The sequence below is a fragment of the Cynocephalus volans genome, chromosome 4 (genome assembly GCF_027409185.1).
Source record: "Cynocephalus volans isolate mCynVol1 chromosome 4, mCynVol1.pri, whole genome shotgun sequence".
NCBI classification, from domain to species: domain Eukaryota; kingdom Metazoa; phylum Chordata; class Mammalia; order Dermoptera; family Cynocephalidae; genus Cynocephalus; species Cynocephalus volans.
This window is the reverse complement of record NC_084463.1, coordinates 154,624,734-154,638,275: the sequence shown is the minus strand read 5'-3', so window position 1 is coordinate 154,638,275 and position 13,542 is coordinate 154,624,734. Positions and strand designations below refer to the sequence as shown.

The following is a 13,542-nucleotide window of genomic DNA, read 5'->3' as shown; positions in this document are numbered from 1 at the left end:
AAAAATTAATATATAAATTCACACACACACATACACACATACACACACAAACCGGGGGGCGGGGAGGAAGAAGATATAACAACCACAATTATTTGAAGTTGATACAACAAACAAACAGAAAGGACATTGTTGGGGGGGAGGGGGGGGAGGGAGAAGGGAGGGAGGTTTTGGTGATGGGGAGCATTAATCAGCTACAATGTATATCGACAAAATAAAATTTAAAAAAAAAAAAAAAAAAAAAAAAAAAAGAAAAATGTCTATTCAGCTCCTTTGCCCATTTTTCAATTAGGTTACTTGTTTTGTTACTGTTAAGTTGTTTGAGTTCCTTGTATATGTTGGATATTAGTCTTTTGTCATTTGCATAGTCTGCAAATAGTTTCTCCCAATCTGAGGGTGGTCTTTTCACTATGATAATTGTTTCTATTGCTGTGCAGAAGCTTTTTAGTTTGACATGATCCATTTGTTTAGTTTTCCTTTTGCTGCCTGTGCTTAGGGGGTCACATTCATAATGTCTGTGCCCTTTGATACGTCCTGATTTTCTTCCCCTATGTTTTCTTTTAGTAGGTTTATGGTTTCACATCTTATATTTAAATCTTTTATCCATTTTGAGTTTACTTTTTTATATGGAAAGAGGTATGGGTCTAGTTTCATTCTTCTACAAATGGATGTGTAGTTTTTCCCGCACCATTTACTGAAGAGGCAGTCTTTTCCCCAGTGTATGTTCATGGTGCCCTTATTGAAGATCATTTGGCTGTGGGTTTGTGGGTTGGTTTCTGGGTTCTGTATTCTGTTACTTTGGTCTGAGTGTCTTTTTATGCCATTACCATGGTGTTTGAGTTACTATAGCTTTGTAGTATAATTTGAAGTCAGGCAGTCTTATGCCTCCAGATTTATTTATTTTTTTGCTCAGCATTGCTTGGCCTTTTAAGTATATTGTTTCAAATGAATATTAGGATTTGTTTTTCTACTTCTGTGAAGAATGTCATTTGTAATTTGACGGGGATTGCATTGAATCTGTGGATTGCTTTGGGTAGAATGGACAATTTCACAATGGTTAATTCTTCCATTCCAAAAGACTACAATATCTTTTCATTTTTTGTGTGTCCTCTTTATTTCTTTCAACAGTGATTTGTAGTTCTCATTTGTAGAGCTAGGGCTGGGTCTGGTGCTCACTGACCCTATCTCTAGCTCCGCAATTGGTGTAGTCAGCAGGATCCTGAGTAGGTACAAGAGCCAAAAAGCTCTTGGAAGAAGTAGGAAATGTGCCTACTTTTGAACATGTTGTGCCCCGTGGCCACTTTCCTGTTGACTGAGATCTGGCTGCTGCTTGCTTTAATGCAAGGTGGCATTGACCAGGCACTGAAGCAGGAAGCCCCTTGGGAGGGGTTGGAAGTGTGGCTGTCTTTGAGCGTGTGGTGCCCAGTGGCCACTTTTCTACTGACTGGAGCCTGGCTGCTGCTCACTCTGTTGCAAGTTGATCAAGATTTCAAACAGAAAGAAGAGATTTTAGTGGATGATGTGCAGCTACGTGAAGATTCATAGAGGAAAACAGAGTTGTTGGAAGCATGGATAGATGTCCTAGAGGATGACGTGGAGACTGGCCACTCCTGCTTCTCACACTGAGGAAGACGATAAACCCTGTGGTGAGTTGAGGGAGAACATGCGTCCCCAGGCATGACCTGTCATGCATCAGAAAGTGAAACATGAGCAGCCTATGGGACCAGGCAGATGACCAGTGAGTAATCCACAGGTGACCCAATTTACCACCTATGTCCCATATACCCAGGTTGAGTTAGTTGACATGGCGAGACAGTTTGGTCAGAAACAGTGGTAGCCCTTGGCTGCTTTGCTGTTGCAGTTATGGGACCTAGTGGTGGATAATGTGATATGCTCTGGTGAGGAGATAGAAATCTTGGCCTCAATCACCATGCACCCATCCCTAAGGCAGTGGCTGCAGAATAGCCACAGGTATGCAGAAGGGACATGTAATCACTCATTAATGGAATGGGTGAGTGTAGCTGCCCAAACAGTGTGGGCAAATGTTGGAGAACTGCCCAAAATTGTTAGTAAATGGCAAATGTATGCTGAGGTAGTTCAAATAATTTGAGAGCTGGGAATGTGGCAGTCCTTGTTTAATGTGAACACTGGTTGCCCAGATGATGAAAATTTTACAGGCAGCATGAGAGACATAGTGCTGCAGAATGCCCCATCAACGTCCTTTGGGTCACTGATGGCTATACCGGCCCCATACACTGGTCATCCTATACATAAGGTAACGACCATGCTAGCCAGCTTGGGTCAAGTAGAGGATAGAAGACAAGCAAAAGGGGTCCGTAAGGTGGCCAAGACCAAACCCCCAAGAAATACTTGGGATTTTACTCAGAAGGGGCTAAGGAAGGCTAGCCATAAGCATATGTGTCCTGACTTGCTTGCAGCAGGGCTTGATAGCAAGAAAACTGACCAGCCAAATGCATCGCTGTTTGCCTTGTGGCAGTAATTGCGCCCAGAACAGCGTTTTGCTAAACATCCAGAAAAAGGTAGTAAGGTACATTCAGTGAATGTAAAGGACTTTTTGATTTCTCCTGAGGAGGTGGATAAAACATTCCATTTTGACTAGCAGCTGGCCAAAGTGTTCATCTTTGGGGGTCAGCGGAGGACTGGAGGCCTAATGTTGAATTGGCAATGATGCAGCTGATGCACTGGCTAAGGTAAGATGGCTGGAGAGAGCTCCAGCTGCTGATGTAGCTGGTGAATACATTGGAGAATGCAGCATGTTGGCTGCAAGACTGGGTGGTTGATGGCTTGCCAGGTGTTGCATTAACCTGAGAAAAAATGCCCCTAATGGGCAGATGTGCTCCTATGAGCAGATGGGTGCCCCTGATGGGCAGATACCTCATGGGAGAGTGCCTCTGACACTGGTAGGTGGATCTTATGGGACCACTGCCAAAGTTTGAGTTACTGGTCTTCTGTTTGTATGGACTTGTGCGGCCCCAAACCAAGTAAGATACCTGTTCATACAACCATCCTTTCTTAGGATGGCAAACTGGCATGTATCTTACCAGAGGGGTCAGAAGTTCCCCTCTTGGTACCAATAACCCTCTGTCTTTTTACCCATACTGTTCTGGCTGCAGACACTGCACCAGAGACGACAGGGTACATACATACATTGGCATGATCACCTACTGAATATTCACTGAACTTCACATCAGTATGACTACAAGATTCCCATGGAAAATCACACCAATGATGACTATTAAGTGGACATGTGCGGCTAAAGGATAGAACTACAGGACAAGTCTTAAGGAATATTGAAAAGACAATAGGTTGTATAAATTTAAGTGTCATTTACTTGGTAAGGGAACATTGTGGAAGATGTTGATTGCACAGATTGTATGGTGAGGGATCCTGAATGGGTAGTTTGTGGGGAAAATAGAATAGTTTGGTCAGGCTCCTTCGAATCAGGTCTGGTTCGGGGTTGGGCAGCACATTTCTTGTAAACAAGTTGTTCGTGGGTGGAGTTAGTGTGCATTTACAGCCATGTATCTTTTTAGTTAATTGCTGTTGTGTGTTCTTCAGTTTGGAAGCAGAGCTGGCTGGCAGAGCTCATGTCTAAAAATAGAGCATGGTTACTCTGCTGGCAGCTGCTCAGCTTCCCTTTGGACTTTGCTGGTAGCAGTTGAGTGTCTGAGTTTCTCCTTTGTAGTGCCTAGGTCCTGGCGTTGCGTGTGTTGAATAAAGCCTATTTCTACTTCAGTCAAGGCTCCAAGGACAGATTTTTCTGGTTACCTAGCTTGTAGACCTGCGTGTGAAGGGTTTGTGAATGGGCTCGAGGGGTCTGTGAGTTCCAGACTCTATCTCTAGCTCTACACCATTGTAGAGATCTTTTGCTTCCTAGGTTAAATTCATTCATAGGTTTTTAATTTATTTTTTGTTGACTATTTTAAATGTGCTAGCTTTCTTGATTTCTTTTTCTGTGGGTTCATCGGTGTAGTATAAAAATGCTTCTGATTTTTGCATTTTGATTCTGTATCCTGCAAGTTTACTGAAATTATCAACTCAAAGAGTTTTTTTTTTTTTTTGAAGAGTCTTTAGCCTTTTCTCTACATGGCATCATGTAATCTGAAAACAAGGACTATTTGAGTTCTTTTTTTCTGTTATGGATGACTTTTATCTCTTTCTCCAGTAGTACATTAAATAGGAGTGGTGAGAGTGGGCATTCTTGTTTAGATACCATTTTCAAGAGAACATCTTTCAGTTTTTCCTCTTTCAGTATGATATTGGTCGTGGGTTGGTTGTATATGGCTTTTACGTTTTTGTGATACTCTCCTTCTGTACCTAATTTGCTGAGAGTTTTTATCAAGAATCAGTGTTGGATTTTGTCAAATTCTTTTTCTGTGTCTATTGAAATAATAATATGGCTTTTGTCCTCGATTTTGTTGATGTGGTGTATCACATTTATTGACTTGAGTGTGTTGAATCATCCTTACATCCCTCGAATGAATCCCACTTGATTGTGGTGTATATTTTTTCTGATGTGTTGCTGTATTCTATTTGCTAACATTCTATTAAGGAGTTTCACATCTATGTTTATCAAGATATTGACCTGTAGTTTTCTTTTCTTGTTATAATCTTGTCTGGTAATAATATCAGGGTGTTGTTTTCCCATAGAATGAGTGTGGGAGAATGGCCTCTGTTTCAATTCTTTGTATAGTTGGATGAAAATTGGCATTAATTCCTCTTTAAAGGTTTATTAGAATTCTGCAGTAAAGCAATCTAGTCCTGGGATTTTCTTTGTTTGGGGACTGCTGATTACTGCTTGAATTTCATTGCTTATTGTTGGTCTGTTCAAGTTTTCTTTGTCTTTTTGGTTTAGTTTTGGTAGTTTTATTGTGACCAGAAGTTTATTAATTTCCTTCAGGTTTTCTTATTTGTTGGCATATTAATAGTGTCTAATGATTCTTTGTATTTCTGTGGTATCCTGTACATTGTTTCCTTTTTCATTTCGTGTGTGTGTGTGTGTGTGTGTGTGTGTGCAGGGTCTTTGCTCTTCTTTTTTTGGTTAACCTAGCTAATCATTTGTCTATTTCATTTCTCAGAAAACCAGTTTTTTGTTTCATTGATGTTTTATTTCATTTTTGGGTTTCTATGTTATTTAGTTCTTCTCTGATTATTACTGTGTACTAATTTGGGGATTGGATTGTTCTTGTTTTTCTAGTTCTTTGAATTGTAGAGGTCGGCTGTTTATTTGAAATCTTTCTATTCTTTTTGATATATGCATTTATTGGAATAAACTTCCCTCTTGGTACTGCTGTTGCAGCATCCCACAGGATTTGTTATGATGTCTCTTTATTTAAATTAATTTTGATAATGTTTTGTATACCTTGTCTAATGTATTCTTGGACCCCAATGTTACTCAGGAGTGTATTGTTTAATTTCCACGTGTTTGCCTAGTTTGCAGACTTTCATTTGTTATTGATTTCTAGTTTTGTTTTCTTGTGGTCTGAGAAGATACTTGAAATGATTTCAATTTTTAAAAATTTATTGAGTCTTGATTTTTGACCTAATATATAGTGTATCCTGGAGAAGGCTCTATGTGCTGATGAGAAGAATGCACATTCTCTGGTTTTTGGATAAAATATTGTATAGATATCTGCCAAGTCCATTTGGTCTAAGGTGTGGTTTAAATCCTATGTTTCTCTATTGATTTGTTTCCTAGATTATTTGTCCAATGTTGAGAGAGTGGTATTCGGTTTCCCAACTAATATATTTGGGTTCATCGCTTTCCTTAGGTCTAATAGTCTTTGCTTGATATATCTGGGTGCTCTGATGTTGAGTACATGTATATTTTTGATTGTTATATCTTTTGGCTGGATAAATCCCTTTATCATTATATAGTGGGCTTCCCTGTCTCTTTCTATGGTTTTTGTTTGAAGTCTTTTTTATCCAATATAAGAATAGCTTCTCCTGCTGAGTTTTATTTCTATTTGTGTGGTATGTCTTTTTCCATCCTTTCACCCTTAGTCTATGTATGTCTTTACAAGTGAGGTGAGTCTCCTGTAGACAGCATATAGTTGAGTCTAGCTTTTTAATTCAATCAGTCAGGCTATCTTTGGATTGGGGGATCAAATCCATAAACATTTAGTGTTGTTACTGTAAGATAGTGTCTTAATCCTGACATTAAACTGATTTTTATATGGTTGATTTAATTATCTTTTGTTCCTTTCTTCCTCTTTCATTGTTTGTCTTTGGTATTCATTTGCTTTTCAAGGTGGTATGGTATAGTTTCTTTCTCCTTCTCAGTTGCATATCTGCTGAACCAGTTGTGTTTGTTCTTCCTTGTGTATGCAAAGTAGTGGTTACTGTTTATTGGGTTTCAGGTACAGGACTCCCTTAAGAATTTCTTGTAGAGCTGGTCATCTGGTAGTGACTTTGCAAAGTATTTTTTTGTCAGGGAAATACACTATTTCTGATGGATAACCTTGCTGGGCATAGTATTCTTGGCTGGCAGTTTTTTTTTTTTTTAGTACTTTGAATATTTCATATTAATCTCTTCTGGCCTGCAGAGTTCCTGTTGAAAAGTCTGCTGTTAGTCTGATTGGGATTCCCATATAGGTAACTTAATGCTTTTCTCTTGCTGTTTTTAAGATTGTCTCTTAATCTTTGACTTTTGGCAGTTTGAATATAATGTTCTTGAAAAGAACCTTTTTGAGTTGAATCTGTTTAGGGTCCTTTGAGCCTCTTGGATTGGAATAACTTATCTCTGACAATACCTGAGACTTTTCTAGTATTATTTCACTGAATATATTTTCAATGCCTTTTCCTTTCTCCTCCCCCCCTGGAACACCCATGATTTGAATGTTTGTGTGCTTAAGGTGGTCTGTTATTTTTCCTAGATCTTTATTTTTTTGATTCTTTTACTCTTCTGTATTTTTTTTTTTTTTTTGGTCTGCTTGGGTTATTTCAAAAATACTTTCTTTCTGATCAGAAATTCTTTCTTCCACTTGCTCTAGCTTTCTGCTCATACTCTCAATTGTAAATTTTACTCCTTTGAATAAGTCTTTCAGCTCCAGGACTTCTGCTATTTTCTTTTATATGATATTTATCTCTTTGTATATTTTCTCCTTCAAGTCATGGATTATTTTTCTCATTTCATTGTGTTGTCTAACTGAAACTTCTTGTATCTCACTAAGTTTGTTTAAGATTGTTCCTTGGAATCCCTTTGCAGACATTTCAAGGGCTTCCTGCTCTGTGGGGTCTGGTATTTGAAAAGTATTTTATTACTTTGGTGGTGTGATATTTCCTTCACTTTTTATTTTTCTAGTCCCCTGGTGTTTATGTCTAGACATCTAATAGAACATTTGCTACTTCTGTTACTCTAGGTTGGTCTTTGAGGATAGATATTTCCTCTTGTAGATGTATTTTGTATGGACTGTTGAGTAAGGTGTTTTAGTTTTGGTTCTTGACAGACACAGTAGTGCAGTGTCTGTGTGGATAATTCTGCCATATTTAATGTTTCCATGATTCCATGATGTAGGCACCAGGGCACTTAGTGATTTCTTGTGGAGGCTAGTGGCACTGTGTTGGGACATCAAGGACTTGAGTAAGCTCTTAAGGTCTTGGGCAAAGTGCCAGAGTTCCTTGTCAAACTTTGATTGGGGTGAGTGACACTAGGCAAACTTGTTGGCTCGACGGCTGGTATCTCGTGACCCTGATCGGTGCACTGAACTATACTGGATCTGCTCATTTTGAATGGATGACCCTGGGTGAGCTTTCTTTTTCCTTGTTCCTGTAGGCCAAGGCGTCTCCTGGGTCCTTGTTTCCCTTGGTTGGGGGATGAGTTGGTGGTGGCTGGAAATTTTCTCTGTACACTATTTGGCTATCCTGGGTTTTTGTACTCTCCGGGTTCCTGGTGTGTCTCTCCCTGGGTCAAGGCAGTTCTGCTCACTGCCCCTGAGTGTAGTTCTCCCTGTGGTTTAGGCCACTGAGATGTGGGTCTATGCTGGCTTATCTCTTTCTTGTGGCTCTGTTTGTGACTCTTCCTGTGTCAAAGCAGGGTGCCAGTGGTGGGTCTGGCTTATTGTAAGTCTCATTGGTGCAATGGTAGTGGTAGTGGTGTGCAAGGCTTCTAGAAGTGGCAACAATGGGAGCACTGGTGCAGGCGGTAGTAACCTGGTTACCATACCTAGGGCTGGCTACTGCTTCAGTGTCAGCAGCAAGTCCCACCCATCACCATTCTGGCTGATGCAATGGCATGGGCAGGGATTGCACACATGGCCAGTCTTGCTGGTGTGATGGTGGAGGCAGCAGCCATGCTGTCAGGGGCTATGGTGGGAATCCAATGCTCAGCCTGTCTGGCTTTTGCAGCAGCTTGGGCTGATGATCTCACACACAAAGAGGCTGGCTGGTACAATGGTTTGGACAGGGATCCCATGCGGCAAGTCTGAAGGTTGCACCGGTGACATGGCAGCTGTGGGAGTGCACTGTAGGTGGCGGCACGTGGGCCCATGCCATGTTGATCCACCTGGTGTAATTTTTATGGGGGTAGCAGCTGTACTACATGCAACTAGGGCTAGGGTCCACAGTATAGCAGGACTAGCTGGTGAGGCAGCTTGGTAGGGGTCTGGTGCATGACTGGTCTGGCTTGTGCAGAGATGTGGACAGCTGCTGGCAATGGCTGTCACTCTTCAGGCAGGTGTGGCAGGAGTACCATGCATGGCTGGGTTGGCTGAGGGGGCAGCTTGTGCAGGGGTTCTGCATGCAAACGGTCTGGTGGGAGCTGAGATGTGGATGGCTGTGGGGGATGGGCATTGCACTGCAGGCAGTGGTCCTAGGCCAGGCAGGCTAGCTACTACTTCAGCACCAGCAGGGAGTCACACTCCCAGCTGGTCAGGCTATTGTGATGGCTATGGTGGGGGAAGCCACACTGTATGCAACTATGGCAGGGATTCCCATGCATAGCAGGGCTGTCTGTTGAGGCAGCTTGGGCAAAGGTCCCAAGTGTGGCTGATGTGACTGTGGTGTCAGCGTAGCCTCTAGAGATGGCTGCTGCAATGCAGGAGGCTGTGGAAGAGGTCCCAATCATGGCCATGCTGACTGGTGCAGCAGAATGTGCAGGGATCCTAGAAAAATCTAGTCTGGGCAGTGCTACAGCACCGGTTGGGATGGCTACCAGAGGGAACAACACTGCAGGTGAAAGCAGCCGTGGACAGTGCAAAACTCACTGTGGGAAGGTGGGCGATGGTACTGGATCCTGACCAAGTCACCAGCGAGTTCAGCAGTGAGTGTAGTGGTAGTAGCAGTGGGCCTATTCTGCTCTTCTTCTAAGGGAAGCACACATCCTGAGTTACTCTACTTCACCAAATTTCCATAATCCTCTCACCTAAGTATCTTAACATTTACATGAGTTTGAGTCATTCACCCTTGTAGGAGAAAAGTCTTTAACTTGAGTACTAAGGATACACTTGAGGGCAATTGAGAATCAAAAAACAAACGAACAAAAAACCCCACAAAAAACAAAAAAACCAGCAAACAGAATCTGTATGGAAAGGTGGCAAGTAGTCACAGTTTCCTGGATAAAGGGTTCAGAGATTACAAAGTTTTTTAAAAGTGTCATTGACTCCAAGAAGACTAAAAATCACTGTCCAAGAAAATATACCTCATAAATATCTCTGATTTGAGAAAAGAAAAACATGCACCAAGAAGTTGTGAGAATAATGGCTCTTTCATCATCTCTTTTTAACTTTTCAGGAGCCTTCCTAGAGTCATTAAGTCAGTTAAGTCACATCTATTTCTAAGCTGATTCGTAGTATGTCACACTTCCCATCATCCTGCTACATTATTCTTTTATCTCTCCAGGCATTATGAGAAAAGAAAGGCAGTAAGAGAATTATCAATACTCCCTGATTATAAATATATGGAATGTTAGTTCATGAAGACATTTTATAGAGGACCTACTCCAGCATCCTCACTTTACACAGGAGGCCCCGAATAATAGAGGGTGTTTCCAAGCATTGAGTGAATGACACATCTATTCCTGAGCAGTATTGTCCTGTTACACCACATAGAGAAATGACAGTATTTTCCTCATTGACTAATCTCCAAAGTCTCATATATTTGCAAAACCTGGCACAAGAAACATAAAATTGAGAAATTTTACATGGTATCATACTAATGATGATTTGCTGACTTTTGTCCCATAGACAAAGTGATAATATTTATCAAAGAGACTTTTAAAGTTACAGTTGTTGATTATGCATGGACAGCACAAGCTAACTTAACCTTAATGATTCAAGATTGTACATTCATCTAACAGCTTGACTGAAAAAAATTAATTGTATTTCTATTTATTTATGGGAATGAAACCACTTCATCTCTTCCCCTTTTCTCAGCAGGAGGCACCAAGCAGATCCATGGAAGGGGTTGAAAACCACACCTCTGTGGCCATGTTTATTCTCCTGGGACTTTCAGATAAAAAAGAGCTGCAGCTCATCCTCTTTCCAGTCTTCCTGGGGATCTACCTTGGGACCCTCATCTGGAACTTGGGTCTTATCATTCTCATCAGGATCAACTCCAAACTGCACACACCCATGTACCTTTTTCTCAGTTCCCTGTCATTTATAGATATCTGCTATTCTTCTTCCATCAGCCCAAGGATACTCTCAGACTTCTTAAGTGATGAAAAAAATATTTCCTTCATGGCCTGTGCCACTCAGTATTTTGTCAGGGCCTGGATGGGTCTGGCTGAGTGCTGCCTCTTGGCTGCCATGGCCTATGACCGGTACATCGCCATAGGTAACCCTCTGCAGTACTCAGCCATCATGTTACCCAGCCACTGTTGGAAGATGATTGCTGGGGCCTGTGCTAGTGGTTTTCTCAGTAGCTTAGTTCATGTGGTACCTTGTTTTCATCTCTCCTACTGTGGACCAAATGTCATTCAGCATTTCTTGTGTGACATACCTCAGGTTATTTCTCTGTCTTGCTCCAATCCCTTCATCTGCCAAATGATTGTTTTCCTGGTAGCTATTTTTGTGGGGTTGGGTTCTTTGTTTATTATCCTCTTATCCTATGGTTTCATTGCAGCTTCCATCCTGAAAATATCCTCAGTTAAAGGAAGTGCCAAGGCCTTCAACACTTGTGCCTCCCATCTGGCTGCTGTGACACTCTTGTATAGCACATCCCTATCAGTGTACATGCATCCTGGCTCTAGCCACTCCGTGAAGCACAAGGTGCTGTCCATTTTCTATGTTATCTTTGTTCCCCTCTTAAACCCTCTGATCTATAGTCTGAGGAACAAGGATATCAAAGAGGCAATCAAGAGGCAACATTTTTACTTCAGTAAGAATAACATTTGTGCAGCTATTATTATCACTATAAGGAAGAGGGAAGCAAGCATATGTAAGTGACTTCTTGAAGATCACAAAAATTGGTAGGTAGGGAAAAGTGGGAATGTGGATTCCTTGATTCTTGTTGCCATTGTTTTGAGTTGCCCCCAACAAATGATCTGTTGCAGGTAGAGCCACCAACATTAAATCCCATTTAGAAAGACAGTTCTTGTGATTAGAACCCAAATATATTATACTCTAAAAGTGATTATGGTTTTGAAAACAGAGATGCTGACAGGTACTATCTGTAAAAGAATGACTGCACATCCTGTTCTCCTCTTCACAAATTTTCTTGATTTCCTTTATTTATTTTTAACTTTTGAGCCTTTACTTGTATTTCAATAAAAATATAGCCAATTAATGCACAAAATTAGATATACAATTATTTAAAAAATAAAGAAATATTTTATAACTTTGGTCTCAAACAGAGACACAGAAAGAAAGTGTGTGAATGAGAGAGAGATTGAGAGAAAAAAAGAGAAGGGGAAAGAGAGAAAGAGCAGGAGTGAAACAATATTTGTCTGTGTTTGCGCCCAAATGACTTTGTTTTTCCACCCTACCCTTTGAGCATGTGGAAGGAAGAAATTTGTAAAAATGGAATGGGAGGAAAAAATGATAGAAGGAAGGAAGCTCTTTTAATTCAATGGTAGGGCATATTCTTTGAGGTTAAAAAGAAGTCATAGTCAGGAATTGCTGTGCATAGGTGGGTCTGGAGCATGCTCCATGGAAGCTTTGTAGAGACTGTGCATGACTCAGGAAATGATGAGTGGCATGTGTGTAGGGAGGAAGTACCCATGTCCCAGATAACCAAATCGCAATACAACAGAAAATACAACATGATAGAAAAGATCAGCAAAACTCTTCTTTTTAAAAAAGATAAACTATATTGAGAAATCCTTCAATAAGCTAATTAGGAAAAAAGGAGAAGACTCAAACAAATAAAATCAAAAAGGAAAGAAAAGTCATCACAACTGGATCATAAGAAACTGCTATACACAACTATATGCTAATAAATTGGACAACCTAACAGAAATGGATAAATTGTTAGAAATATATGCCTACCAAGACTGAATTACAAAGAAAATGGAAATCTAAATGAGAGTAAGGAGATGGAATGTGTAATTAAAATACTCCCATCAGGACAAAATAAAATAAAATGCCCAACAGTGGATGTCTTCATTGATGAATTCTACCCAACTTTTAAAGAAGTGCTAACATGTGCAGGATTCTAACATTAACAATGCAAATGTATATCATAGAGCCTAACACATAGAAATGCTAAGCTTGGGAAAAAGCAGAAAACTTTCTCAGGACTAAAGTCTCTGTTGTAGATTCAAAAAAATTGTAACACAGCAAAAATGCTCTAAGAGCAGATGTCCTGGGTGCAGCTAAATCTTATGATGCAAAAGTACGAAGATTCTCTGATTGTTTTTTTGCAACCACCTATATTCCTTTTCTGTAACTTTCTTGACTGGAGAATAAAAACAGAGAGAAAAGCTGATTTGGGGCTATTCCCAGGATCTTTCTTCTATTGAACGAATTATTCCTGGGGGTAACCGCTTCGGGCTTCTCACTGCTCAGGAGAAATGGGTTTTGAGTAATCCTTTGCATCTCCATCACCCTGAGAGAGGTGACACTCACATAACTGAATTAAGTAAAGTTGCAGGAAACAAAATCAATGTACAAAAATGAATAGCATTCTTATAGACCAACAAAGAACAAGGAGCAAAAGAAATCAAGAAAGAAATCTCACATATAGTAGCTACCAAAGAATAAAATACTTAGGAGAAAAATTAACCAGAGAGATGAAAGTACTCTACAATGTATGCTACAAAACTCTGTTGAAAGGAATTAGAGAGGACACCAAAAATGGAAAGACATTCCTTGTTCATGGATTGGAAGAATTAATGTGAATGTCCATACTACGAATGGAGACCTACAGGTTGAGTGCAATCCACAACAAAATACCAGCAACATTCCTCACCATAATAGAAAAAACAATCCTAAACTTCATGTGAAACAACAAAAGAGCCTGAGTAGCTAAAGCAATCTGAAAGAGAAAAAATATGGAGGCATTATGCTATTTGATATCAAATCACACTTTAAGCTCCAGTAACCAACACAGCATGGTACTGGCATAAAAATAGCCACATAGACCAAT

General features: G+C 40.3%; 1 protein-coding gene across 1 annotated transcript; it reads left to right on the top strand.

Annotated features, from left to right (window-relative positions):
* Window positions 1-9,038: 9,038 nt before the first annotated feature.
* LOC134376643 (olfactory receptor 5AN6-like) lies at window positions 9,039-11,402 on the top strand. The gene is made up of 2 exons (XM_063095131.1): window positions 9,039-9,230; window positions 10,392-11,402. The coding sequence occupies exons 1-2, from the start codon at window positions 9,039-9,041 to the stop codon at window positions 11,400-11,402; spliced, it is 1,203 nt and encodes a 400-aa protein (XP_062951201.1).
* Window positions 11,403-13,542: the final 2,140 nt, after the last annotated feature.